Source organism: Alosa alosa, chromosome 7, assembly GCF_017589495.1.
Source record: "Alosa alosa isolate M-15738 ecotype Scorff River chromosome 7, AALO_Geno_1.1, whole genome shotgun sequence".
NCBI classification, from domain to species: domain Eukaryota; kingdom Metazoa; phylum Chordata; class Actinopteri; order Clupeiformes; family Clupeidae; genus Alosa; species Alosa alosa.
Genome location: NC_063195.1, coordinates 13,406,656 through 13,431,586, shown reverse-complemented (window position 1 = coordinate 13,431,586; position 24,931 = coordinate 13,406,656). Strand labels below are relative to the sequence as shown.

Here is a 24,931-nt window from a genome sequence, read left to right as displayed (position 1 = left end):
AACGTGAATTACGCTGTGAGTTAAATTGTTCTAATTACATTTTTTTTTGTTCCCAATTGCTTAAGCACAATTTTGAAAACAGGCCCCGTTTTTTCAAAACACTACACGCAAAACTCTATTTTGTCATATCACAAACACATCCATAATATGACCTGGTTATGTTTGAATCAGTTACACACTAATGTACTCAATGCAAAACAGCATTTGTGGATACAAAAAAGGTCAAACCAAAAAGAAAGGAAATAAAATAAAATAAAAAATTGTTTTTTGTTCAGATTGCTCTTGTGTGTTTCATGGATATTTTGTTCACTGTAAGCAACACAGTAAAACTTTGTCTGTTCTATCATACTGTAAACAGTATTTCTACTGTACCTCCTGTAGTAGGCTACAGGCTTTTTACTGGAATGCTTTTGAATGTGAACATTACATGTGGACATACAGTTCCCAACCAAGAAATGTAGTGTAAAAATTGCATGCACATACCTGTAAAACGGAAACATTAATTTTGAGTCAGATTTCCAGTGTTTTGGTAAAGTTAGTGCGTGCAGAGAAAGATGTGTTAGTAGGCCCTAGCCTATATATTTAACAAAATGTGTTTTTGAGAAGAAAATTATCAATTTGGCCAATTGTGTTTTGTAGGTGTGAGTCTGTGTTAAGACTTTATAAAAAGTATCTGAAGTATAAGCGCTTGTTAGCTATTGAAAAAAACTGTAATAGGGAGTGACCCGGCTCTCCGTAAACGGACTCATACAGCCTAGGCCTACAGTGCTAGTTTCGGTTTCGTTGGGGGCGTCAGTAGGCAGAAGAGAAAAAGAAGGAAAAGGGAGGAAAAACGGCCTGTTTATCCGATTCAGAGGACCTAAAAATCAGGTGTGATACTTCTAGACTTTATTAACCATCGATTGCGTTCAACAAATTGGCGACGTAGGCCTACATCTACACAGTTTTACGATGCGCAGCACGACCACTGATCCGGAACAGGTAGACTATTGCAAGAATGAAAACAGAGCTGCAACAGCTTTATAATTCAGACTTGGTTATTTTCTTCTCAAAACGTTTAAGTGACGTAGTCCAATCTAATTTAAAATATAGGCCTATTTTTTCCTGCAATGAGACTAATGTTTATGGCCCGCAGACGTTATTGTGTGCATGGTCGCCATACACGGACCAGTGTGTAGGCTATTCGTCGTAGCCTACTTTACCCTAATTGCAGATAGTTTATGAAAGACCTTTCTCGCAAATAACCGAAACTCAGGCTACCATTTCGACAAGTCTGTCACCACAACTCATAACTCTTCCGGGTGCTGACGTGGGACATTTCAATGCCTAATGCGTGGGACATTTCAATGAATTAGCTTGCTTAGCCTACAAAGCTGTCAAAATAAAGCAGAAATCCAGCGTCTTTAAATTCCAGATTGGAGTGTCAGCATGTCTGATTCGTGCCAGAGTTCAGGGAACGTTTAAGGCTGTTTATGTTTTGTTGGCAGCTGATGATGGACTGCACAATGCTAAAATCCGTTCCTGGTTGTATGGAGTAGGCCAGGGCCGGAGTGGGGCCTCTTCAGCTCGGGAGTTTTAGGCCCAAGACCAGCCCACTTTTTCTGTTTTTCACTTAGACAGCTTGGTTGATGCACAAGAGATAGGCCTAATATTAAATCACTGACCTCAATGTCCAGCTCTATCAGGTGCTTTCTAATAGTCTAGCAATTTCATTTGGTCTAATCATAATGGCTTATTATTTGCACGTTACTGCTAGTTTATTCTACAATTGAATTAGTTACCATTTCAACTCATAAAGGGTAAAGTTGTGTGATGACACAAAAGTAGAGATGCACTGATTGCAATTTTTTTGGGGGATACCAATTTTAGCCGATTCTGATTTCATTTAACCACTTTACAGCTACACAAATAGTTATCAAACTATAATGCTTCCCAGTGTGGGTGGGACATTTATTTCACACACAACTGATATAATATAATGTAAATGCACTGTTATGGAACACCCATTTTTTTTTCTTCTCACATCCAATATCCAACTAAAAATACAAAAAACAATTTTCATGATTTTCATTTGAACATGCTACCATGTGTGAAAAATACGGTCCTTGCGGTCCATACCCACATGCAGAATGAGCGGCTAGGACTCACTGAGGTGAAGTGATGATGGGGTGAAGACACAGCAAGCAAACATGGATTTTGGTGGAGAGTGCAAATTTATTTACAGTGCGAAAACAGTGTTTTCAAACAAACAAACAAATAGCAAACAAAAAGACTTCACGACGAAACAAAACAAAATTAACCAACCGGTTTCTTACTTCCAATTGTGCAATGAATTCAGCACTTCATCTACAACCTCACTCCTCAGACTCTCCCACAAGACTCTCCGTGTGTGAAATGAGCCTGTCTAAGTAGGCCAGCCAATTATCCAATCAGGACTCGGGCTAAACCAACATAGAAGGGTGATTGATGGTCTGTACCAATATCCCTGTTAAAATCTTCCCTATATGAGGACACATAGATACACAAGACTTAGGGCTGTATTTTGGGCTCCAGCGCATGGCGTAAAGCTCGTTATTCACCCGCGCAAAGCTTAATTCGCTATTTTGCACGTTTATTTTTGAAACATTGCGCCAGGGGTGTGGCAATTAACAACCTAGGGTGGGGACTAGCGCGTTGTCTAAAAATCGCTATCATACACCACCTAAACCTGGTCAGAAGTCAATGGCGAGTTGTTCATATGCTATTTTAAGAGCGCATGTCAACAGTCATATTGGCAGGTGCACGCACCATCCGTCTATCATTCATGAACGCACACCAGCGCACGTCCATACAAAGCATTACAAATTGCACGATTACAATGGGAAACATAATTAGAATAAAGATATTACGAAATACTGTACATCTCATGATGAGTAGTTATTCACCATCATTTGCAAATTGGTAATGACGGTTAAAAGTGATTAGGGGAGAGGCGAGAGAAACGTATGGAGCACAGCTGAAGATGCACTGTCACGAGATATAAGCAACTCCTCTGCAGGATAAATGTTGTTTTGTTCAGTCATTTGAGCAATATTAGGGTAAGTGTTGCTTTTTCCAGCCTATGTTTTCGATGGTAACCCATTGTCAGTCAATAGTGAAAGTAACTGCATATAACTGTTTTCGTTGACTGACACCTTGGTGAAGTTAGTTTCACTTTGCCAATGAGTTCAAATAATAGACGAGTGCAAATGCGTGAAGGCTATGCTAGGTTTTAGTAAAGCATGGTTTAAGAATGACTATTTCATACGGTCTCGCAAGCAGCCTCCTTCAAATACGCCGTTGAAGGCCAAAATACCGATGCATTTATTTGACATATCGCTATTAGCATTAAAGGAAATGACAGATGTCATTCTCATTGGTTTAAAATGATGTTACGCCCCAAACACACCCATATGACTGATTAAAAGACCTAGGAACACCTTGTAACGCCATGCGCTCCACTTTTGATAACAAAACCCCTCCCAATGTGAACTGGACATCCTACTAAATTTGAATAGACTTTTGACGAGTGACGATGCACTTTGAATGTCATGATAGGGCCCATAGACACATACCAAACAACAAAATGACACCGTTCAAACACAGAGGTAAAAGCTGAGTGCATGCAAGTAGTTGCACAAGGCAGTCTTCTAACAGTTTTAAAAAAAAATACATATTTAGGGGAAAGTAGAGGTCTCCTTTTCACACCATGGAACATATTTTTTTAATATATGGAACATATTTTTTACATATTTTTTAGAAGAGTGAGGGAAAAGTCAAGTTGGAGTAGCCTAAGCTATCATGCAAACACAGAGGAAGAGAAGTGCTAATAGCGATTGATTAGGTGCTCCACCATATATGAAAACAGAGCACGTCTGTTTTGTGGTGAGTCCTTACCAAATGCATAGACTTGGCTGGCCTTAGAACAGATGGAGAAGTTCCTCACAAAGAAACATAATCTGGATCTTCATCCAGGTTATACAAATAGATTTAGTATTTTAAATTGGTATACATTTTGTTTGTGCTATTGATACTGTATATGTATGTATATTTTAGTGCCCCACTCCAGCCCTAGTGTGTGCATGCGTGTGTGTGCAGCAAACAGTGACACCTGTGAAAGGAGGCAGAGTCCATTCATTGAGACTAGTAATTTAATAACTGGCCAGGTATCTCCATGACCAGCTACAGGGTTCACATTCTTCAGGAGTCTTGTGTGTAACCATTCATTAAATAGAAGAACCAATGACAGAGAATAATTACTAGGGCTGTCAATCGATTAAAAAATGTAATCAAATGAATTACATACTCTATGATTAATTAATCTAAATTAATCGCATATATAATTGTTGCTGTGAAAGTATTTTAAATATTTAAATTCAAATGAATCATTGAATAATCAGCATTAGTGACATTAAAGTTCAAAAACTCTTTTATTATTATTTTCACTGTTCAAATAATGGCCATAATAATCTACGATATGACCTAATATGTTGAGGAAATAAATTCAAAAGTGCTTCGGGAAGAAGTTTCATTGCATTTCAGGCCACAGATATAACCTACAGTAGGGGACACAATGCAAATAAATTAACACTCCCCTCAATGTCAACACTATTTCTTTGCATTGATGTGCGACTTTAGAGTTGACAAAATCCGGTGATATGCAAATTCCTTGCTACAGACATTGCAGAGGACTTTATTTTAATCAACTCTTTATTTTTATCAACACCATCAGGCCATTTTAAAAGTAAATGTTCCAATCAATGATCTACTGTAGGCAGCACATTTTCTTCTCTTTCCTTCATTTTACAGTCTAATGGTTACTGACTAGAACGGCTTAGGGTCAAAGGTCATACAGAATCGATTAATCTGCGCTATTTTTTTAATCAGTTGTTTTTTTTTTCAAATTAATTAATTAAAATGAATCAGTTATTTTGACAGCCCTAATAATTACTGTAAGCACAGAGAAGAATCCAGAAATTAAATGAATGCAACAGTGTTATAGTGTGTTGTGGATACAACACTGTCATGGATACATGGATCTGCTCGAGGTTTCTTCCTATATGTATCTCCAATTCTAGGGAGTTTTTCCTCGCCCCTGTTACCCATGGGCCTCACTATTGCATTCTACTGCCCCTGTCGCCCCTGTTACCCATGGGCCTCCTTTCATTCTTTCTTTTATTTTCTTCCTTTCTTTTCTTTTTTCTCTGATTGCCTACATTCTGTAAAGCGCCATGATACATGTGTAATGTTTTGGTGCTCTGTAAGCACAATACATTGAAATTGAACACTGTAATAGGGGGTTCTCACTACAATTAATATAACTGATTTTGTGTGTGTGGGGGGGGGTTACCTTTAGATTGTACTCTGGACCTGTGTAGAGGATTATTTGGCTGTTTTAAAACAGTACAATGTACAGAAAAGAACATCCTTCAGGTAAGAAAACTATATGCACTGCTCAAAACAAATTAAGGGAACACTTACAGTTTTTCACAATTGCTAAACCACATTTATTGAAACCTTCCAGCATTTTTATCACTACCTAGATAAAAAAATATATAAATTACAGGAAACATAAATATATAATGAAATGTTCCCCGGACCTATTTCTGTCATTCATATCAAACACTTGGACCAGGCAGACGCTAATTATATGGTATATAGTGGGTCATTCTGTGTCAAATCAACAGACGCCTCCCGCCTGACCATCTTGGATTTGCAACTACAGTGCAAAAGTTTAAGCTTGTGTCTACTTTATTTTCTGAGATATGGAGGCTTAAAAGAACAGGGTCATTAGTCTGATAAAATGCAGTTCTTTAAAATCAAGTTCCTTGGGTCAGACGTTTGAACAATTCACGCTAGATGCTCGACATTTTCAGGGCACGACTGTAGCTGTTTTCGAATACAAAGATATGTGGCCCAGAGAGTAATATTTGCCAAGTTATGGTATGCTGAATATGGTATTAAATAAAACAAATAGCAACTTTTGACCACTATATATTCAAGCCGAATCACATCATATCTTTTACATTTCTGTATATAAAACAAATGTTGTAGTGCATTATTAATTAAAATCTATGATTTATGACACATTAAAAATTATCAAAATTATTTCACATTTATGTTTTATGCATATTTTTCACATGTATGACAACGTCTTCCTTACAGACAATCACATCGTTGAAAATAATGTCTTTCAATTAGCACACACAAAGTTGGTAGCTTTACTCAAACTATATTAATGAAGGCATCAAACATGATTTTCATGCCTATGGGTGAGTGTCTTTTTTCTGAGCTGGGCCGATGTTGAGACATCCTAATAATGCCCCTGCACAGAACGTCTGACAGTTCTTCTTCCAAAATCAAACAATGTCAGAGTACTGATCCAATGTGTGATTGAAGTGTTCCCTTAAGCAGTGTATATGGAACGATTGAAACAGCTTTGAATCAGGTTTAACTGGACTCAGTTTTCTGGATTCAGTCTCTCAGTAGCAGTAAGTAACAGTGGTACCAGTGCCATTTACTGTAGATTACAAATCATAGTGTTCCAGTAGTAACATTAAATAGCATAAGAAGATTCTTAATGCTTAAATCATCCTTATTCATTTACAACTGAGGTAATTTTACCCAGATGAATTGGTGAAAGATAAACTGTGCTAGTTTAGAAAAGGAGTGTCATGTCTTTAGTAACAGTAAGGCACTACTATAATGACAGTGTTGAAAATGTGTCATGAAAACACAACTGTGCAATAATATACTGTAATCATATGCCGTATGAATCTAAATCGTATCACCTTATGATCATTACATTACTTCTACATCAAATTTGCTTTTGCAACACCTTATAATCAAAGGCAACCATGGAAACTATTACCTGGCCAAGCATGTTGCCTAACTGGTTTTGAGCAGGCTTGAAAAGGTTGAGTATAACCCCTGCAGCAAAGATCAGGTGATGGATGTCAATACTGTGTGTAGTGTTCAAAAGTAGCCTGTAAAAATCTTTTTTAAACATAAAGTAGTGTCAGATAGGTAAGGGATAATGTATAGAACGCCGGTCATTATTGGGAAAATAAGTCCCTTAAGGGCGAAGCAAGACCGGTTTGGTTCGCCCTGTCAGGACTTATGTTAAAATACATTATCCCGCTTATTATATGGCTACTTGCCAAAACGAAAAAATAAACTCCAGGATATGTCTCTTTACATTTATTTGTTACCGTTTCGTTGTGGCTTTTGCTGAGAAATGAATAGTTCGCAACACACGCTGAACTTGAATCAAACAATCTTTAGAACACAGCTGATCAACCATCTGCTTTCACTTTTGAATGAAGTTCCAATGCAAGAAGTGACCGGACTACTTGCGGAATGATATAAAAAACTTAAATCAGCAGCACAAAACCCGTTGCCATTGACAGCGGTAATTATATGTTTGCAGCGGTAATTACATGAAAATATTTTACCGTAGAACGTTGGGAAATCCCATTCAAGTCAATGGAGCGTTCTACTAGCATTGTGAAGAGCCGTGTAATAATAGCCTTTAAAATATTTTTTTAAGTTAATATTCAAATAATTTGTGTGTTTTTGTCATCTGCAAGGACATTAACCCTGTTCATATTATCAGACCAGGCTTTGTACAGGCCAGGAGTATGACTTGTTGTTTCTACTACTACAACTACTACCACTGATGATGGTGATAATTATGTTTGTTGTTGTTGTTGTTTCAGATAATCAGGGCATGGCATCTGAATTGAGAATTGTGCTTTTGGGGAAAACTGGGTCAGGCAAGAGTGCCACTGGCAACACTATCCTTGGAGAGAAAGTGTTCCATGATGAAGAATATCTTGCATCTGTAACCATAGCATGCACAAGGGAGAAAAGAAAGCTTTTGGGAAGATACATCTCAGTCATCGACACTCCAGGGATCTTTGACACTAAAATGACTCCTGAGCAACTGAAGGGGGAGATAGATAGATGTATGGTGTTTTCTATGCCAGGTCCCCACGCCTTTTTACTGGTTATGAGACTTGGGGTTAGACTAACAGCAGAAGAGAAGAATGCTGTGAAGTGGGTCAATGACAACTTTGGGGAGAATGCATTTAAATACACCATCATACTATTCACATTCAAAGATCAGCTGCGTAAGGCCGTGGAGGACTACATCAACGACCCTGAAATGAAGGAGATTCTTGACAAGTGCAAGACTAGATATGTCGTCTTCGATAACATGAAGGAATGCAATACCTCACAGGTTGAAAAACTGTTGGAGAAAATTGATGAAATGGTTGCATGGAACAAGGGCCATTACACTAGCATGCTGTTTGAAGAGGCCCAGAAGAGGCAGCAGGCCAGGGAGAGAGATGAATACATTGCAGGAGGTCTAAACACACTGGGGACATTAGCTCTTGGAGCAGCAGGAGGCTTTGCTGTGGTAGCTGGCCCAACTGCTGCTCTTGTGGTAGCAGCTGAGGAGATTGCTGTCCCTGCTGTGGTGACGGCAGGTGCGTCGGCAGGTGCAGGTATTCTCTCCAAGCTAGCTGGCTGGTATTGGAAACCTAAGTAATAAGATAATCTGATATTTACAGTTTTTAACATACCAGCTGAAAATGGCATGAAATGCACTAGTATTGATGTGATATCATAGCAGTGACCTAAGTTGATTTATTTTCTAATTGTGTTCTAAAATTAAAAATCAAATTATCTGCCATGACTTCATTGGTGTCTGTGTCATGTTAACCCTGGTATAAAATGTCTTTAAACAGTTTAACTGGTATCTAGGACTGAGTCCCTCTGTTTCTCCATGTTCCCTAAAAGTCTAAAAAGGGCAGTACTTGTCATTGTAAAAAGAAAATTCTGAATACTGAATACTACTACTACTACTACTACTAATACTAATACTTTTACTGATCTTTGATACAAAAAATACTATTGGGCAACTAAAGGAGGAGAGGTAAATGTTTGGTGTTCTGCTGCCTGGTTCCCATGCCTTACTGGTTATGACTATGAACGAAGAAATAACAACAATAGAAAAGTTTAATAAGCACAACTTTGGAAAAATGTGTTTAAAGACACCATCATATTGTTCACAGGTGAAGATCACCTAATAAACCTGTGGTGAGAGAAATCGACGACACGAGAGCAGAGACTGTACAGATAAGACCCTGTGTTTGTGTGTTGTGGGCATGTTTGCTAGATAGCAGTGACACTCAGAGAAGGCTGCACTCTAGAGAGAGGTGAACATATTTCAGCACATTTGAAAGGATTTGCAGGACTGAGCTGTTTTTTTAAAAAATATTTTTATTATTATTATATTTTATGTTCTTTCATACACTTTTTAATCCAATTTCAATGTGATTATGCCCATTTTCAAAGCACTTTGACCGATCAATGTGGATGCATTGATCTCTATAAATAAATATGCTTTGGCCTTGCCATCTGCTGACATCTTATGCTGACTGTGGGACAGCAGTACAGAGAAATAATAGTCTTACAGTCAGTGTGGAGTGCACAGGAATCATCATGTGATTTGACCATTTTAGACATGCCTATACTCTGGAAAAGAAATGTTTAAATGAAATCTAAATCTATTGTCTTTGTTAGTCTATGTCAGGGGTGGCGAACCTGCGGCTCGAGGCTGCTCAACTGATGTTCTCACCTCTTGGAAAATTGAAATTATTTTCATAATGCCAATAGTTAGGCTGCAATGTTTAAATTAAAATAATTTTACCATCATGTTATGAATAGGAATATAGCCCAAAAAGAAGCAGACACGTTTGTTTCTTTTGCCAGGTGTAATGCTACTGTTGCAATTAGGAAAACCCTGACGCTAAGCAGAGCCTAAATAGAAAGAGGAACACGGACATTCAAAAGGAGGATTAATCTTTTTTGTAGGCTAGCATAACCTTCTGGTTGATATGTCAATGTAACCAAAATAACACCGTTAAAAAACGTGTTCTACACGTTAGTTTGGTAGCCTACTTGGTATGCCAGACTTAACTGATGCATAAAGCTTCAAACCTGAACATTTCCCAAAGGCACTGACCTTTGCAAGTAGGCTACAACGTAAAGGTAGGCTATTCATGGGTTTCATCAGGTCCCTTTCCACAGGTGTATAAAATCAAGCACCTTGATTATCAATGCAGACTGCATGGTGCTTGATTAATACACCTGTGGAAAGGGACCTGATGAAACTTCATCAGGTCCCTTTACACAGGTGTATTAATCAAACACCATGCAGTCTGCATTCATAATCAATGTGCATGATTGTAAACACCTGTGGAAAGGAACCTGATGAAACCCATGAATATAGACGTCAGTCAGAGAAGCAGAATCGTTTTTTTTTCTTTTTGTGTATTTTCTTTTACTGAACTGACGGAACATTTGACGGTCACATTGGCATTATATCAGTTGTTACATTGGAGCATTTCTCATGCTAATAAGTCATTTAGGAATAGGAAATTTGTGATGTGTCAGATATCTTTGTTGCTTGTTACTCATTCCTGAAAACAGTAATTTGTAGCATCTGCCAAGTGTCTCACTTAAAATGAAAAAGAGAAGATCTATTTAAACTGTAGGCCTAAGTCGCTGTTAGTGTAGGCATCTTTTTTTGTTGTGCGGCTCTTTTGAGTTGTGTGGAATTTTTTTTTTGGCTCTTCATGCTGGACTGGTTAGCCACCCCTGGTCTATGTGTCAATGACAATGTCTTATATGTGGAGCGCTTTGGGTTGCACTCTGTGCATGTTAAATGCGCTATACAAATAAAACTGACTTGACTTGACTAAATGAGTCATGCATTATCTCAACAATCAACAATGTCACAAAAGTGGCAATTTATCAGCTAATCTTTCAGAGACATCCTGTTAAAGCATGAAAAGTTAGTTTCCGGACTAATACTGCTTCTCTTCTTGTTCAGTGTCTGATTCTGGTTATAATGGTGTGGTTACAGTGTGTCCGTAGGCCTACTCTCTGGCCTTTCTCAAACTGGCAACTACAACTAGCCTAACATGACCAGGCTTTCAAATGCAAATTCTACTGTGACAAATAGCATCAACTGTTGATAGTATGTGTTATATTGTCACAGCTAAACCTAGCTTCTGTAATCTTTCAGCCAAGGTTGGGAGTCATGTTGATTAGGGGTGTGCAGCACGGACAGTCGCATATAGCAGAAGAAAATAGAAGTCACATAGAGTTGTCTATGTCACTGACTGTTAATTAGGCTACCTTACCCTAGAATCTTGAAACTTAAAAAAACTTAAAGTTAGGAAACCGATTACCTCAAAATTTTAAGGAAAGTAGATCATCACTTTTAAGTTTCTAAATTTGAGAAGAACTGTGTTTATACAGGTAACTTAAAATTATTAATTAGTTACTGAATTAATAAATGTAAATGTAAATCGTTAAAAAGTGGCACAAGAGCCATAAGAGATGACAATGTCACTGTAGTCACATGTAAACAATGAGAATGCTGTATGTGACATCTGTCGCACAATGTGTGTTAAAACAAGACCTGAATGTACTTTGAGGGCTACAAATACCAGAAGCATACGTGACATCTGTCAGGCAGCCAGACAAGTGGTTTCCTAATTCCTTTTTCTAATTGTATGTAATACATTCCCTAGTATTAGAACTGAAATTCAACTTTTTAAATACACTGCTGTTCAAAAGTTTGAAGCCACTTAAAAATTTAGATTAGATTTACTTAGACTAGATTGGGGCAGCCGTGGCCTACTGGTTAGCGTTTCGGACTTGTCATTGGAGGGTTGCCGGTTCGAATCCCGACCAGTAGGAACGGCTGAAGTGCCCTTGAGCAAGGCACCTAACCCTTCACTGCTCCCCGAGCGCCGCTGCAGTGAGCAGGCAGCTCACTGCGCGGGGTTTGTGTGTGCTTCACCTCATTGTGTGTTTCACTAATTCACGGATTGGGATAAATGCAGAGACCACATTTCCTTCACGGGATCAAAAGAGTATATATACTTATACTTACTTACTTAGATGTATGACCGCCGCCCGGTCCAGCACATTTTTTCCACATAAATAAGTCACGTTTGTCAAATTGTGTTTATTTTGTGTTTTGTGTTGTCTGTCGCACAATGTGTGTTAAAACAAGACCTGAACGTACTTTGAGGGCTACAAATACCATAAGCATACGTGACATCTATCAGGCAGCCAAACAAGGATGGAGAGGCGGCGGGCCTCCATACCACAGTGGTTTCCTTTTTCTAATTGTATGTAATACATTCCCTAGTATTAGAACTGAAATTCAACTTTTTAAATACACTGCCGTTCAAAAGTTTGAAGCCACTTATAATTTGATTCAATTAGATTAGATTCAACTTTATTGTCATTGTGCAGAGTACAAGTACAAAGACAACGAAATTGCATCTAACCAGAAGTGCAAAAAAAGATTGTGAAAAGAGCATTGTGATATACTGTACAAGTATAGACAGGTGGTGCATAGACAGGACAGGATATATAGTGCAGTGTAGACAGTAGTATAGAGTTGGTTTAGTTGGTAAAATACATGAAATATTTATAGGTGCCGTGTATTAGTATTGACCTTATAAGAGCAGACTTGTACAGATATTTGCAGTGTAGTAGCAGTCTCATTATGGGTTGCAACTGAAATGTCTTTGTTTTCATCATTAATGTTGTAAATGACAGTTGTTCATATCTACATTGCCCATTATCAGCAACCATTCATCCAATGTTCCAAAGGCGCATCCTCTTTACTAATCTGATATCATTTTAAAAGGATACCGGAGAAAACATTGGACAACACTTTTGCAATCATGTAAGCACATAATGTAATCTGAAAACTGCCAAGTAGTGAGAATTATGTTTTAAATTTCCGACCTTGAGTGAGAGTGAGAGAACATTGTCAGCCAGCCATATGAATACAGTCAATTACAATTGGATTGAAATGTCACTATTGGTTCATCTGGAGTTTTTTCACAGGACGGAACAACTTGTGCATGACAGCCCCCTTACATTTTGTTATTCCATAATTTACTCTAAATGTTATAGAGGTGAGCGATGGTCTTGGAGCAGCCACAAGTCTGACAGTCTCTGATGACATTTGCTGACAGTGTCACTGGAGTCACATGCAAACATTTTCTGAAGATGCTGTACGTGACCATCTGCCACACAACATAAGTGACAAGACCTGAATGTACTTTGAGGGCAACAAAAACCAAAAGCATAATAATCTGTCTCTGAAGCACCGAAAGTGACAAATATAGATGTACACAGAGACGACAGACATGCATTCATAAGGACACTTACACAATTACACTCAGAGATAGATAGACATGTCTGTGTTGTAGATTTATTTGAGTACTTTCTATCTGCTTTTTTTTGTCACCTCATCACTTCAATTTGTTATTGACGTTTTACAGAGGATTTTGAGAGAGATCAATGTTTAGCTGTGTCATGAAACAAAAAGCTTTGTTAGTCTATGTCTAAAATTATATTTAGGGGTACAATTAAAACATTCAGGGCTGAATCCCGGCAAAATGGCCTGATGACACCCATGTTGTGGAGAGACCATGCAGTAACGGACTTACACTCACTTCTATTTGATTAGTTGGTGCCATTGAGCAAATAAAGGAACCAAAATATAAAAACAATATGTCAGTATGTATGTGCCTACTTAAATGGTAACACAAAATGGTCTGGTGAAATTAAATCTTTATATAATTTTAAAGCGAGTAAGTGCTCGATAACGTAGTTCCCAGATAATTAGCATCACTTTTTACCATAAAAGTCAACATCATCAAAAATGTGGTTCTCAAAATATAACATTTAAAAACTCATAAAGAACACAGGCCAAGAAACACCACAACTAAGCTGGGCGCTGAGAGGGCCTGTCTGTCTGCCTGACATGAAGGCTGGCTATGACTGTTTGTGCTTAGCGTTACACAAAATATGAGGGATGTAGAGAGCTCACCGAGCACAAGTCTAATCCCCTGACCTCATATTTAGGTTTTTAGTTTAATACATTTTTGACGGTATGTGGTGTCAAAAAACTTTGGAAGCTGTGGGCAAATAGGAATATGCATTAGAGTGCTTATTATGTTCCAATGAGCAAAAAAACATTCCTGGTAAATTTTGAAGTAAATTGGATAATATTTAGGTGGCCCACCATTAACTTTAATGAATGGCCAAAATTGTTGCCAAATTCTGGAAATCGCCTGGCAATATGGGGGACTATGGGGGTATATTTCACTATTATCAATTTGTTAGCCAATAGTTATTTGAATTATAACTGTAAGGGCATAAAGCACACAGCTCATTGGATAAACATTGGGTTTCTTTATGTTGTCATACATATTTTGGTGATTTTTCTCAGAAAAAAACATTTTTTTTCTATTTTGAATAATATGTTATTTGATGAAAAACACCTTAATGTATTGTAACATTTGTCATTAATCTTTTATTTTAACTATTATTTTAAGTTGTTGCTATGGTGTTATAAAAATTATTCCAAATCAGATATAGGCTACATGCGTGGGAATGTTTTGTTTAGTGTAGAGTAGTAGTTGTATCACACAGGATTTCAACATGGTTTTTAGTGGAGAGTGTATTAGTAGCCTAACTGTACGTACACACCGCCGCCGACTTGAGCTTCCAAAGAAGCTTGGGTCGCCCTGCTTGTCAAAAAAGTACAGGGAAGCTTTGGACGCTTTGGCCGCTCTGACGTGAGAGCATTCTATGTTCGATCATGTTCTATCTTACTACTTTATTTAAAGGCCGTCTATTCCGATTGGTTGCTGGTCGTTGGTCGCTGAACCGTGTCATAGGAATAGGAAGGAAGAAATAAAGCATTTGAAATGTATCCCACAATTCCACTAAGAGGCATATTGAACTACTGTATTGTTGACATGTTTTTTCTGCATGGGTCAGCTATCATGTTGTTGTTTGGTGATTTTCTCCTTTACTACACCCACTTCTGAGCAAACAAGGTATATAGGTTGATCTGTCATAGCCTACTGTTCTTTCTTACACAAAATAACTTTAAATCATATGGTTAACTCTATTAACCTTTCTACTTGTCCCTGTAGTCATAGTGCTAGCTAATTTTGGGCTCATCATTTTCAGCTGGGGACTGCTGATCTGCTGCTTAGAGGCTACTTGTTTTCGGCCTAGGCTACTGCATGCACAGATCAAGCTTGAGTTTTGTTATCAATATTTGCATAATATTTGCAAAGTCTATGAATCGCCAAATGGGATGATACAAAAAGGCAAATATTTTAATTAATTTAATATGTTGCTTGCGAATAGGTTGACAACGCTACAAGCCCAATAATTACGTCGCTATAATCATGGCTATCTCTCTTTACCAGTAGCCATTATGTCTGTCTTCTTCTTCAAAAAAAATCTGGAAGCTTGGCATATTTGGCAGCATTTTCCTCCAATACTTTTCGTCTTTTTACCTGGCCTTTTCAGTCCCTCATGGCCTCTTTCTACCATCCATCCTCCCTGACGCTTATCACTACGGTAGGGCCGGCCCGGCTGGTATCTGAGATTTTTTTTTAGAAAAGACGGGCTATATGGACCCAACCAATTAACTCTTCTTGGGAGGGGAGAACAACCCATGCAGAAGCTGCGGTGTTAGGGATAGAATGTGAACGTGTGTAGCCAGTTTTAAGAGAAGATAGATTTACGTGGCAAATTTCAATATTTTTCCCTTGACCGGCCAAGAAGTGAAGCGGCCCACCGGGAATTCTCCCGATTACCCACTCCGGGCCTGGCCGACGGATTTGCCGCTTCTTGCAGCTGAGAGAAGCCAGCTTCCATTGAAAATGAATGACTTCCTAAATCTTTGGAAGCTCAAGTCGGTGGCGGTGTGTATGTACAGTAATGCCAATCCACAGTGTTCAAAATGTACTCTGTCTACAAGACAATCGTCTTGGATATTTGGTTTGGGCAGTGGCCTTGTTCAGGATGACTCGATTATCACTGGATCCCATCTTCCAAACGGTCGTCATGTCCTCAGGTGCATTATGTGGTATCTTTCGGATGGTTCATCAGAAAACAGAACAAAGTGGGAATCAGCAAATATCGTGTAAATGTGAAGTGATAATGACTGATCGGATTATAGTATAAACGGCAACTTTCAAATATGATACGTATTTTACAGCGACTTGGTGGGCCACATTTATATTGTTTTCCAGCCTTCAAATTTGGTACTGGGAAAACCCATGACAGTTGCAGAGACAGGGACACTGTGCTGCAGATGTTTTCCTTTGCATGAATGTTAAATTGAGGTCCTGACTCACCATGGTTGTTAAAGATCCCATGGCACTTATCGCAAAGAGTAGGTGGTTCCCTGATTCGCTTTATTTATGTAGATAAAGACACACACACATGCGCACACACACACACACACACACACACACACACACACACACACACACACACACATGCACACACAACACATGCACACACACACACACATACATGCACATACACGACACGTGCAAACACGCACACAAACACATATACACACATACACACACACACACATGCACCCACACATACAAACTAGGGTTTCCGTTGTCCGGTAATTACCGGACATTGGCCGAAAAAAAAATGAAATGTCCGACAAAATTAAATCTCTCCGGTCAAATTGTCCGATTGAAATTGGCTAATAATCCCGTCCCCTAACGCAATCTGAATTTGAGAATAAGCCTTAGCCTAATATGTAAGCCTATATTATACGTCCTCTGGCTATGTGTTTAAATGAACAGGCTCTACCGTTTGAAAAGTAAGCTATTAAACAACACGCATAGCCTATGCTGCATTTCAATAGGAAGCGCACGCTTAAAACGTCCATGTTAAACAACAAACAAATGAGTGAGGCGGTTCAAACATGGCCAGGCCCAGGCAGACTAGCATTAAAAGTTTTTTCAGAGGCCAGACGCAATGGATGATGATAAATTGGTAACGACTGAAGCCTCAGATGTCCGCTCAACAGATAAAAAGCAGAAGTGTCGGGCGTAGGCTATCTGTTGGAATCAGTGACATTGGGAGTTGTGGGGGGTGAGGCCGCTCCAAGACACTGTCATTCTCCGTGTATACTGGATATGCAAAGTGTTACAGTAGGCCTATGTGTTCTCTGTCTATGATCTGCAGGGTTAGGGCCTCCTCGACGAGGAGATTACTGGTCCGCGGATAATTTCTGGCACAATTAAACGGTATCATTGAACCGCGGCCGAAAGAAAAATAAACTAAACATTTCCCAGAATAGGAAACATTTCTTAATTTATTGTTATCAAATAGAGAGGCATATTCTCAGGTTTTGACCTATATATTCAGGTTTTTCATCTATATATTCAGATTCTGATATATATATGTATATATATATATATATATATATATATATATATATATATAGGGCTTCAAATTAGAAAGAGAGTTGCGGATTTGATGCAAAGTCAAACTCATAGAAACATGTCTATGTTATGCATATGCATGTGCATGTGCATGACCTATGACCTACGGCACATGTAGAATATGATATGCAGCATGAAGGATATGATATAAATGACATATGCAACACATGTAGAATATGATAAGTTACATGTAGGATATGATATACTGCACAGTCACTTTTTTAAAAAAAATCTGTTAATTCACAATTTATATGTACATTTATTAATTTAGCTGGAGCTTTTATCCAAAGTTACTTATCGTACTAATTATGACCGCCACGCAGCGAAGCATAACAACACATACATAAAGACACACACACAAGCACACACACACATACACAAACACATAAACACACACACACACACAAAGACACGTAAACACACACACACACACACACACACACACACATACATGTACACAAACGACATGCACAAACACACACACGCACACAAACACATACAAACACATACACACACATACACACACACACCCTCACACACATGCACCCACACATACAAACACACCTACATACACAAACACACGTACGTACGCACACACACACACACACACACACAAACACACACAAAACACATATACACAAAAACAACCACACACTCTGCACACACTCAATTACAAACACAGGAACAAAGTAAGAAATGAACACAATTTCACAAGCGTGACTTATTTCTGTGGAAAAATGTGCTCGACTGGGTGGCTTAATAAAAGATCGATAGATACTGTAGATCCAAATTGAATACTGGTTGCATGTGATTTGTTTATTCAATTTCACTTCTCCGGAGAGGTCTCGGCAATTTCATAGTCCCCGCCTTGACATAACTTCCTGCTACTTATATCGCTGCCAAACTCTAGCCCTTGGTTATTGTTAGTTGTGCTGTCTGCATGAGACCTACAAGCTAGGTAATTCAGCTTAACCACTAAAAGAATCTCTTAAAACCTTACAAAAATGTCAGGAGATAGAGGTAAGAATCACATTTATTTATTGCTTTTACGTTTATTAAACATTACATTATGTGTAGTTAACAATTAAATAAGTCATACACTTAGTGAAACACATACGTTATCATGGGGATTTATTCTGAGCAGCTAGCCTGGTCCCGACTAGGCTAACAGCCAGGCTTAGTTAATTTGAATGTTAATTATGTGTTCATCCAGCTATCACCCCGATGCCTCCATGTGATTTTTTAAGAGCTTTATTCCGTGTATATATACCATTTGCTATATTTATTTGCTTGCAAAACACCACAGATAGTCTACATAATGACAGGGTTATCATTTTATTGTTGCTTCTTTTGTTGATGGACATTTGATGATTGAAAAATGGAGGGTGTTTTCAATGATTTCGGTGATCATCTATAGTATATGTGTTTCTTGTGCTCTTTTCTTAATAACATTGCTTGCCTGGATGAGGAAGCACTCACTCATGGGTGCATACGGAAATATGCATTCAGTTGGTCCACTCTTGCTGTTTTACAGAAACAGCCATGTTTCTCCATTCAAAAAAAAGGAAAACTTATCTTCCTTATTAGTCTATTTGAAAAGCTGTTTGCCACTTTGTGTAAATAACACTATTTTTCTGCATCTTTTTTTATTCCAACCATGGGTTCTTTTGAGGAAAAAACTAAAATGTGCAAATATCTTGAATTACTTACACCTGGCTTGACATAGTCACTCCTACTCATCCTGGACTGAGGTTAATGAAACCTGTTGAGCTAGGATGACCAGACAATGCTTTTGTGAAATACCCCTCAGATGTACTGTACCAACCAACATAAACAAAATATCACAACGCTGCCATTGATCAGTTCCTCACGTTAGTTAGCTGATACTTTCCTTAGCCAAATGTGTTCTTCACATTAGCAGACTAGCAGATTAGAGACTTTTCTGGTTAGCCAAATGTGATCTTTTTTTCGTGCACAGACCGGCACAGGGGCCATTGAGGGGCCAATGAGATTTCAAGTGGGGCCAGGGCCCCTGTGGCCCCACCCCTAGAACCGCCCCTGTAGACAAAGCCTCACTTTATCTGTTATCTTGGATGTCTTAATTCTGCTTTTGTGTGTACTGTACCAACCAACATAAACAAAATATAACATTTGTGAGTGTCAGTATCTGTGGTTTTGAACATTTAACCGGAAACCCTTTAGAAACGGATGGAAAGGGTCTGTATCTTTGAGTTTTGCCGTGGAGGAGCACATTTAGTGCAGTGCTACTGTATATGTTCTGTTAAATTATTCAATACATGCATCTCAATTTGTAACATTCTCCTTCCAGCCCCTTTAATTGGTCAAAACAGGTATAGTCAACTAATCACTGGAAATTATGGTAAGTTGTGTCTGTTTTGTTGTTGTAGTAGACATACCTTATCTAACTAAGTGGTATTAATATTCTAATTCTATTCTATTCTATTTTATATCTAAATCTATTTGGTAATGTTTTAAGCATAAAAATACTTAGGCTAGCACTCTCTCATTTTGACTTAATTGAATTATAGTTTGACTTATTATTTTTTAGGAGTCTCATCCAGACAAATTTGTTCAATAAGTTAACTGCTAAATGTGCTAGTATGCACCACAGTCAGTTTGTGTGTGTGTGTGTGTGTGTGTGTGTGTGTGTGTGTGTGTGTGTGTGTGTGTGTGCATGCATGTGTGTGCGTGTGCATGCATTTATATTTGTGTGTGTTTGAGTGTGGGTGCATGTGTGTGTTTATGTGTGTGTGAATGTGTGCATGTGTGTGTGCCAAAAATTGGCTGGCCAAAAATTAGGCAGATAGGAATAACAAGAAGAAGACTTAAGAAGAACAATACTGTGCCGCTTTCAGCAAGCACACTTATACATAAAATATTAATATAGTCAGCACATCCATGAAGGAGAAGCCCATTCTCAAAGTACAGTATACAGCAGATGTTGGATTAGGGTCAGCTTCTCCTTCTGGACTCGGTGTGAATTCATTTTGATCTGCTCACTTGGAGGAACCAAATAGGTGGGCGCACAGCACAATAAAACTCTGATGTAAAGCTAAGTAGGCTGTATATGTAGTGTGACATATAGGACTTCAGCCACTACAGTATGCTGCAGTTTGTCTTTCAGACAGACGTGGTGCAATAGGTGCCTCTGTGGTGTATCCCACCCGAGGTTCTCCCCATAGTGAGATATGTGAATGTCTGAAAGAAAAAAATGTTGTGTTCTATTTGCCATAGAACTTAAATGGTTATTACAAGATGGCAAAATACTCTGTGATGATGATGATGATGTTTTGATTTGATTTGATTTAAAATACTTACAAGTACATTTATATGTATAAAGTAAAATTTAGTTTGATGGACTATAATAATGGTGTTGACATGTAATTATTTTATATTTGAATGCTGACAGAGCCAGTGACCCTTGATGACCTAAAGATTGTGCTGGTGGGGAAGACTTCAGAAGGAAAAAGTGCAACAGGAAACACCATTCTGGGGAGGAAGGCATTTGTATCGAAGAATTCTGCTGAATCTGTAACAAGGGAGTGCAGGGAAGAGAAGTTCCAGTATAGGCGCAAATCGGTCTCAGTTATTGACACACCAGGTGTTCATGACACTATTTCCACTGCTGAGGAATTAGAAAATGAATTGAAAAAAATGATGTTAGTTCCTGGTCCTCGCATTTTCCTTTTGGTGATAAGTTTGAAAGGGGCATTCACAGCTGAAGACATGAATACAGTGAATTGGATTGTTGACCATTTTGGAGAGGGGGCAATTAATAATTCAATCATACTCTTTACCCATTTTGACTGTCTTGAAGACCAAACTTTAGAGGAATACATTGAAAAAAGTGCTAGAATTAAAATGATAGTTGAGAGGTTTGATGGGAAGTACCATGCCTTTAACAATAAAGACACATCCAGTACCCTGGTTGAAAATCTGATGAAGAAGATTGAAAGCATGCTGGAGGCAAACAATGAAAAGTGTGAAAAGTACTCTGAGGCTTCATTCAAGGAGGCTGAGAAAGAAACAGTTTTTGCCAAGAGACTTGAAAAAGCAAAAGACATAGCCCTTAAAGCAGCCACAGGAGTAGGAGTTGGAGCAGCAGTAGCTGGAGGGGTAGTGGTTGGAGTAGTGGCAGAGGCTGTGATTCTACCAGCAGCACTCATTGGAGGTGGTGCATTAATGGCTGTTGGTGCAGGGGCAGGAGCTATTGCAAGACACGTTAAGCAAAGGGACCAACAGAGCAACAATATTTACAGGACTCGTACAAATTTGTTTGCACAAAATCCTTAAGAATTGGTTATCAGGGAGATATATGCATTAAACGCTAGGATATTTTTAAACACTAAAACTGGTGAATCATTACCATCAGTACTATAGACTAGTCAAATGCGCATTTTATCCCTGAAATTTTGAATTTCCCCTTGGGGATCAAAGTATCTATCTATCTATCTATCTATCTATCTATCTATCTATCTATCTATCTATCTATCTATCTAAATAATTGCATCACAACACAGAAGTTGTGTGTTTTTTTATACATTGTTTCATATTATATTAAATAAGTAAGCCTACATTCCAGGATACATTGTAAAAGACAACATAGTTTTGCATGCTTAATACACTTGCAATCTTAATATAAATGGTCAGTCAAGTCACTGGACTGAGCAAACAGATTTTTTGTGTTATTGTGTTTCTGTCTCTGTGTGTGTCTCTCTGTGTGTTTGTGTGGTGGGGCAGCTGGGCACAAACAAAAATTCTGTGCTCTATCTTACTTCTGGCGCAACGTGTCGTCAAGCGTGACGCAAGTCTTGTTCCTATCTTACACCCAAGGCCAGTGGCGCCACCAGCCATAATCCTGTACGCACTGTGCGTATCAATTTTTCAACGCTTTATTCATGAAATCATTCAATATTACAACAATAAAAATAGCTTGTGTACTGTCTTAATAGAAACACGCTTCGCACACAAATGATAGCCTATGTTTAGGGCAAAGAGAATGTACATCTCAACACAAGGATACATTAGAGGATGATGATTGGTGTAAACTTTGTCACAACATGATAAGAAGTTCTGCCGCTTAAAAATGCAACATTCCATTCAGTCATAAATCATTCAAGCGTAGTGCTCGTCATGAAGAGAAAACAGCAGCTTAATATTTTTCAGGTGTTTAACAGTAATAGGCGCACTCTGTTCTAAGCAGAGATTAGGCATTGCATCCTACAGTCACTCTGTTTGGAACATTGCAGTTCGGGTTTCAAGATTGATAAGATTCAGTTAATGCGTAGAGTATTGATCTTCTCAAAGTTTGGGACAAACTTTGGGACCCAACACCCCCAAATTTGGTCTCTGCATTTATCCCAATCCGTGAATTAGTGAAACACACTCAGCACTCAGTGAACACACAGTGAGGTGAAGCACATACTAATCCCGACGCAGTGAGCTGCCTGCTACAGCGGTGCTGTAGCAAGATTACTTCCGCATTATAAGGAGATTGTCGGTTGTTGGGTGAGATTGTCGGTTGTTGGGTGAGACTACTCAACGTTGGAAAAGCAGAGTTTGTGATGTATAACAAACGAATGATCATCATCACGTTTTATGAAATTAATTAAAATCTTCATAAATCCAGACTGAGTTTGCCACATTTAGCCTAAATAATCAGATAGCTTGCAGACAAGAAATCCGTTATCACGTAGCATAGGCTACTATTTTTTGGTAGGCATTAGGCAAACTAAGCTAGGCTACATGACTGCTGATAGTTTCTCACATTTCGTTTTAGCAAGAAGAATGAATGATGGAAGTAATGCATCACATTAATTATTATGGCCGCCGCGCAGCGAAGGTTTAGTTAAAAGGTTAAAAAAAGGTTTAGTCAGATTTTTTTTTTTCTTTTTCGCATGTCCAAATTTCCGTCAAGGATTCCCGGGAAGTGTAGGATCATTATGACACCTGGGGGGCCTTACAATAAAATAATTTATGTGTACATTTAGTGACCGTACACCAACAAGGACTCCCGGGACACTGAAAGACTGGGGTACACGAAACTTGGTGGGCATGTAACCCCACATGGATAGCATGGAACCATCATTTTTTGTTTTGATCTGTAGCCGGACTGAACCCCCCGAAAGGAGGGTAGGGCAGACACAGTTTTCTGTGAATATCTTGAGAACCGTAGGGCCTAGGATGACCAATGTTTTCCGTATGTTTGCCTCCAGGGGTCATCTTAACCCATTCCATGTGCACACATATGCATAAACAGATACACACGCACACACATACATTCACAGTAATCATAGTAGACATATGTATGCACAGTAGACATATGTATGCATGCATGCACATGCACAAACACAGACACACACACAAGCATGCACACACACACACAAACATAAACATGTACATGCACACAAGAATTTCTCAGAATTATGAACAGGCAAGATGGGGGTGGGGTTGTATAAAATGAATTTTACATGTGAAATCTATGAACTAATCATGTTTTACTAGACTTGTCTAGCAGATACCAGTGAGAATTGAGTGTGGATAATGCAATTTAGTGAGACAGTTAGAATCAATTTCAGCGTGATTTATTTTTGCGGAAAAAATGTGCTGGACTGGGCGGCGGTCATATTTTGTACCGCTCTGCGGTACATCTAGTTTTTTTTTTCTTTTTCGCATGGCCACATTTCCGTCAAGGATTCCTGGGACACTGAAAGACCGGGGTACACGAAACTTAGTGGGCATGTAGCCCCACATGGATAGCATGGAACCATCGTTTTTCGTTTTGATCTGTAGCCCCCCCCACTGGACTGGACCCCCCGAAAGGAGGGTAGAGCAGACACAGTTTTCTGTGAATATCTCGAGAACCGTAGGGTTTAGGAGGACCACCTTTTTTGTATGTTGATCTTAAGGGGCCATGTCAACCGATCCCATTACCACTCATTTCATGTATAGTGCCACCTAGTTAAAAATTAAAAATAAAATAATTAGGTGTTTTAAAAACAATATCTCTGGCTGACATAGTCAAAACTGCATGAAATTTAAACTGTAGAATCATTATGACACCCTCCGAATGCATGCCAAGTTATCTTGAGATATTGCACACACACACAAGCACATGCATGCACACCCACACACACATAAACATAAACATGTACACGCACACAATTCAAGAATTTCTAATAATTATAAACAGGCAAGATGGGGGTGGGGTTGTATAAAATGTATTTTACATGTGAAATCTATGAACTAAATCATGTTTTGGTACTTGTTGTCTAGCATATACCAGTGAGAATTGAGTGTGCATAATGCAATTTAGTGAGACAGAATCATATATGCCTTTCAGCGTGACTTATTTTTGTGTAAAAAATGTGCTGGACTGGGCGGCGGTCATATTTTGTACCGCTCTGTGGTACATCTAGTTTTGCAGTCACTTCGTCTGTTTTCATAAGCCAGAAGGATCGATATACATGGTACCAATGGATAGCCATGAGTCTCCTCTTTCATCTGAT

At 38.6% G+C, this 24,931-nt stretch overlaps 1 protein-coding gene across 1 annotated transcript; it reads left to right on the top strand.

The window, feature by feature from the left end:
• The first annotated feature begins 18,333 nt into the window (after nucleotides 1–18,333).
• On the top strand, nucleotides 18,334–21,888 carry LOC125298462 (GTPase IMAP family member 9-like). Its single transcript, XM_048249212.1, has 3 exons — nucleotides 18,334–18,422; nucleotides 19,732–19,782; nucleotides 20,833–21,888. The coding sequence occupies exons 1-3, from the start codon at nucleotides 18,407–18,409 to the stop codon at nucleotides 21,714–21,716; spliced, it is 951 nt and encodes a 316-aa protein (XP_048105169.1). The 5' UTR covers nucleotides 18,334–18,406; the 3' UTR covers nucleotides 21,717–21,888.
• Nucleotides 21,889–24,931: the final 3,043 nt, after the last annotated feature.

Bases quoted from the DNA above. Each gene is read 5' to 3' on its own strand.
- LOC125298462 (XM_048249212.1), top strand. The intron at 19,783-20,832 runs GTAAGTTGTGTC...GAATGCTGACAG, and splicing joins ACTAATCACTGGAAATTATG to AGCCAGTGACCCTTGATGAC.